At 38.7% G+C, this 5,785-nt stretch overlaps 1 protein-coding gene across 1 annotated transcript in view; it reads left to right on the top strand.

The window, feature by feature from the left end:
- LOC107097431 (aminoacyl tRNA synthase complex-interacting multifunctional protein 1-like) overlaps positions 1–5,463 on the top strand; it is a 13,897-nt gene extending 8,434 nt beyond the window's left edge. The window contains exons 3-7 of the mRNA XM_015394574.1: positions 1,929–2,042; positions 2,196–2,378; positions 2,719–2,918; positions 4,891–5,062; positions 5,175–5,463. Of these exons, the coding sequence (XP_015250060.1) occupies positions 1,929–2,042; positions 2,196–2,378; positions 2,719–2,918; positions 4,891–5,062; positions 5,175–5,341 (836 nt within the window). The 3' untranslated portion in view covers positions 5,342–5,463. The remainder of the gene's footprint in view (positions 1–1,928; positions 2,043–2,195; positions 2,379–2,718; positions 2,919–4,890; positions 5,063–5,174) is intronic.
- The last annotated feature ends 322 nt before the right edge of the window (positions 5,464–5,785 follow it).

Raw genomic sequence — 5,785 nt, 5'->3', positions numbered from 1 at the left:
TCACCACAGTTCTTCCAGCAATCCACACTTTCTCTGCTCTCTTTTTCTCATCGTCTTCTCCTTCTTTCCCATCGCCCGGCTTGACACAGGTTTGCCTGCTGTGTCTAAAAGTAGCAGCAGCAGCAACACAGACTGACAGCAGCTCATTGACTAGTTAGTATCACACGAGCCTGGTGCTGGAGGATCCGGAGGGCTTTACCGTATTAACAGGAGAAGCAGCGCAAGTGAATTTAGACACTGACACATGGACAACATGCGATAATTTATAAATGCTTTAAATCAGGTGGGTCTGGATTAGCCAGCAGGTGGGTCCGGATCCGGACCTCTGCCCAAGATGTTTGGACACTAATTTAAAATGGCGTAGCCACTATGTAGTGCCCTATATAAGGACTAGGGCGGATGGTTGGACACAGGCCGGGTCTGCATCAGTGCCGGCTCATCGGAATTTGCCGTTGGGTGTAACGGCAAACTAGTAATGGAGTAAACACATTCCTCAAAATATAAGTTTCAATGGTTTGCTGCATCTTAATCACACACACAGAAAATGACAAGTTAGAAAAAAGAAAAAATGTCTTTAATCCCTAAATGGAAGGTCCTCTCTGAAATTGTTTTATTTAACTGGCTAGATTTATTTTTAAGAATATGGCAAATGCACCTGCGCCACGGAGCTACAGCCACCAGCATGCAGCTTTACTTTGTTGCCATAGGAACGATTGCTTTCCCTTTCCATTGGAGGGAAGAGGCCGTCCCATTCACATTTATACCCCCTACCTACAATCCAGGCTCCTTCCTGAGCTATGAATGTGACTGAACTGACTGCTCTGCGCTTGCTTCACCACAGGACCAGCATTACTCTATGTGTTCATCTTCAAATTCATCCTACAATAACAAAGCATCTAGATGTCAAATAAAATGTAAAAATGTTAATGCTGCTTATTACAAACACTTGGCACTTGGATAGCTTTATTACCAATACAGTCTTCTCCAGTCTAATACTGACGATAGGTCAAGTCCCCTTTGCGTCAGATACTGAAGTAATGAGAGTACCCTGTTCATTATTTATTGATGCTCAGAGTGCATGATGGGTTGTTGGAGTAACTTGCGAAGAAGTTACCATGAATTGTAAAGTAAAAACCTACCACTAACCTATTTCTACCCCTAAAACTAAAAGAATCACTAGAATAAATGTCACTATATACTCCTGAAGCTACCAAACTAGCTTTTTAAGGCTAAAATCTAAATAACTTTTTGTTGCATGTCAGGAGGTACAATGTCCCAGCCTGTCCTTTACCCTGGGCAGTCGTATAAAATGAGAGGGGTACTCCCGTCGCGTCAGTATGTAATGTCAGCATGATGTCACAGTGGGATGGAGGTCTTCGAGGACCCAAATGCAGAGATCAGGAGGCGGAGGTGAATCCTGCAGATTTAATGAGTAACTGAGGAAAAATCCAAAAATACAAAGAAACAAATGACCAGAAATCATCAAGGGAAACTCACGCAGGGAGCCAGAGATGATAAAGCAACAAACAACAACAAGGAACCAGCACTGAGTGACTGCAGAGGTGGAGTATATAAGGGGAACAAAACTAATGATCCGAACAAGGAGCAGGTGTGACTGGAACTAACTAGATGGAAGCCATGGGAAAGGAAACAAGCACAAGGGGGCAACAGAGAGTAGCTAAAGACTGCTTGAATATAATGGAAAATAAACCAAAGATCAACAAAAAAGAATAACTGAAAACTAAAAACTTAGAGTCCCAAAGATGAGAACCATGGGGACACATGTTGGACCAGTTGGGAGTGAGAATGTGTTGAAATAACACCAAACACAGCAGAAATCTGTAATGAGGGAAAACAGTTTTAGACCTCTGAATATACAAAAGGTGGTAAACTGCCTTTTGGTTGAAATTACAATGTGTGTGTTGCAGTGCTTCAAGCGTCCGTTAGAGAGCAGAAGAAGCTGCTGGTTGAAAATGGCAAACTGAAAAAGGACATCGAACAGCTGAGAGGTCAGCTGCAGGACAAACAGAAGAGACGGAGCGGTATGACACCAAAACCAACCAATGATTGACATTAAAATGACACCAGACAGCTTAACTTTGGCTGTTTAAGGAAAACTTAGGCAGATCCTACACTTAATAAGCACCTTTATAGATGATTTCATACACAATTCAACCATTTTCCCTTTCTTCCAGCTAAGGCTGTGCTGTCTCAAGCCCCACCTCCTCATAGTGTAAGCCCCGCCCACACCAAACCTGAAGGTGGATCCACCTCCCTGCCAGGAGCAACAGCTGGTGTTCCTTCAAACCCTCCTCCCTCTGCCTCCTTAAGCGACGTTAAAGACAGACCAAGCAGAAGGAGGAGAGGAGAGAAGAAAGGTACACTGCAAAAATAATATAGAAATAAGCAACAAAAATTAAATTAAATGTATTTACCCTTAATTTAAGTAGGTAAATAAGATGATTTGACAATAGAATGAGTATTTTTTACTGTTAAAATAAGATAATTATATATTATTCACTTGAAATAAGACAATGTCATTGTTTTTTCTTATTTAAAATGTAAATTGTGTTATTCAATTCGCAAAATGTCTCACTTTCCTCCTCAATTTAAGAAAAATTTCACTTATTTAAATTTCAATTGTTTTCAGTGTAAGAATAAACCAAGATGGAGTTAAAGTAAAAGTAAAAGATTAACACATTTGTATCTGTCTTTTAGTGCGTGCCAACACAGACACACTCACTCTGGGGGAGGAGTCTCGAATTGATGCTTCACGCCTGGATCTGCGTGTTGGAAGAATCCTGAGCATCCGTCGCCATCCACTGGCTGAAACCATGAGTGTTCAGGAGGTGGATGTGGGAGAAAACAGCCCCCGGACGGTCGTCACCAAGATGGGAGGGGGGAAAGATCTCGACCAGGTGATTATTTTTATCATGCTTATATATGACGGCCATTAAAAACCTTTTTGATTAGCTGGAGTATAAAATGATATCAGGATGATTTATTATGAAAATTTTGTTATTTACGAAAAAAAATCATAATATATAATATTATTTTCATCAAATATTATTATTAAATTATTTGAACAAATATTCTAAATGAGTTTCTCAACCGATGAATAATTTCCCAATATTTTTATACCTTTGAATAGCACCCATGCATCTATGGTATTACATTACGGTAGAATGATTTCAACAATATTAATAGTGTGCCAATTTTAGTAAAGTATTTTTTACCTCATCTCTAAATATAAAGTGTTTTTAAGATATTAAAGATATTAAAAAATTTAAACAGGAATATTTAATAAATTAGCCATTAAAATATTTATTTGGAGGGTTGAAAACAGAAATTGAGTAAATAACATGATGATAATTAATGAATTTGACGAAATAGACAAATTGTCACAGAACAAAGTCACCTGGTAATGCAACTGTTTCTCCCACTACCATCAGAAAAATGATTCAGGACCATTAAACACAAAACAATAGACATTTTCTTTTTTAAATGCTGTGAAAGCAATCTTTCTCCTGTATTCAGCCAACCTCTGCTAACACCCCCAAATACAACACCAGCCCATTTTATAAAGTGACTCAGAACAAGCTGCACTTTATTTAAACACTACATGCTGCTATTTTATTAGTACATCTCTTTTCTGATGATGTTTATATTTTCTAATGTTTTTTGGAAGTTGAAAGAGTGATAATATGTTGTGTCTTTTTTTTCTTAGGGTGTTTCATATAATTTGTCCTATAAGGATGCTTATTTTTCTTTTTTTCAGTTTTCCACATTTTACCTGTTTTCTATGTGTTCCTGCTGAGCCGGGTTTCTCAACAAAAATCCTATTATAGCCTCATAATGAGAATAAAGATTCTTGATTTTATAGAAAAATGTATTTGTCTAGTAGGTAGAGTTGCCAACTGTCCCTTGAAAAATAAAATTGTTCCGTATTTAGAAATAGAAGTACCTGTCCCGTATTTATTGGAAAGGGAATGCACTTTGCCCGTATTACTGGGAGGGTAAAAAAGAAATGAGTAAAAAGCTAATGGAAAATGAAGAACAAGGGCACATTAGATACAAAACTTACGGTAAACATGTTCCCGGGCCCTGTCCGGGACTTGTTGTCAGCTCATTGTGACCAATGAGCTGACAACATACAGGTAACGATCCAGAATCCCCTCATCCCATTGGCCGAGCCAAGGCTGATGCTGCTTTTGGGGGCGGTGCACCATAGAAAAATATGTTTACACGTTTGCACAACTTTGCTGTTTCACCAAAAATGTGCACTATGTATTCATTGTTTTATATTCATTGTTACAGTTTGAAGTTAGGCAGGACAGGCTTATGTTTAAGATACTGATTTTATTCAGTAAATTTTGTTGTTTTGTATTAATGTGAATTCTCTGCTTACCGATATTTACGCTATTGTGTTCATGTCACTCCCAAGTATGCAATATATTATATAATATATTAAAAAAAGAATCACCACGCCAGCAGGGGTAAAGGCAATCAGGTCAGCTGACATGCATATGAGGTGTCCCTTTTTTTTCTTTTTAGGGAGTTGGCAACCGTACTAGTAGGCCTAACCCATGCTAGCGGCTAATTAGTCAGGCTAACACCCAGCTCTCAAAATAATAACAGCTACAGTGGGAATGAGTTGCTAACTGCAAGTTAGAGTCTCGTTAACAGCAGTTGTAAACATTTCAACAGGTACTAACAGGCTAACAGGAGAATAAAATGCTTACTGAAGTCTAGACATAAGCTAACAACCAAAAGGAATCAAGCTAACAGATAACATAAACTGAGTTAAGGTTAAAATATTCATAAATTATCTTAATTTTTTCCCTTTTCTTTATGTTAATTTAAAAAAGTGATATGATTTTCTCTGTCTAGCTTCAAGGCTCTCTTGGAGTGTTTCTATGCAACGTAAAGGCCTCAAAAATGAGGGGCGTGGCCTCACAGGGCCGCCTCATATGTTGCTCCGCTTCCGACGACAGCATTGAGCCTCTGGTTCCGCCTGCAGGCTCCGCCCCTGGAGACAGAATCACCTTCTTGAACTATCCTGGTAACTACGGTGACAACGTTCATGCATTATAAAGCCAGATGGTCATCATCAGTTTTATGATGGCTGATATATCTGAACAGGTGACAACATTACGACCTCATGTGTGTTTTAGGCGAGCCGGATCGAGAGCTTCCATCCAAACTGAAGATCTGGGAGCTTCTTCTGCCTGATCTGCAGGTGGACAGCAAGGGTGTGGCCAACTATAAAGGCTGTGGGTTTGAAGTGAAGGGGAAGGGACTGTGCAGAGCTCCCTCTCTCACTAACTGCACAATCAGATAGAGGAAGGCCCAATGGGCTTTGTTTTGCCTATGGATGATTTGACTGAAAACTGCTGGTACAGGTTGATAGATTGAAGTATGTTCCTTCTTTTAGTGTGAAAGCATAAAAAAATCAATAAATAATTTGACAAAAATATCATGTTTTGTTTGTTTGCTTTTATTTAAGTAACAATAGTATGGGTGATAATGTTTTATTGATACTGCTTTCACTAGAGTGTCTTCAAACATGCAAGTAACAAACAAGTAGTAGGGAATTCATGTTTAATTGTCAAATCCTTCTGGCTTAAACATTTATATGAATGTACTCTTTATCAGACCATACTTCCCCAAAACTTAGAACATTTCTATTTAAAAAAGAAAAATGTTCTGTGGGTTTTTTTCGTTATCTTATGCAGGCCAGTTAGTTATACCTCAGCTTGTACACCTAAATTCGGCCAATCATATA

Source organism: Cyprinodon variegatus, unplaced genomic scaffold, assembly GCF_000732505.1.
Source record: "Cyprinodon variegatus isolate N-32 unplaced genomic scaffold, C_variegatus-1.0 Scaffold696, whole genome shotgun sequence".
In the NCBI taxonomy this organism is placed as follows: Eukaryota; Metazoa; Chordata; class Actinopteri; order Cyprinodontiformes; family Cyprinodontidae; genus Cyprinodon; species Cyprinodon variegatus.
This window is presented reverse-complemented; position numbering and strand designations above follow the sequence as displayed.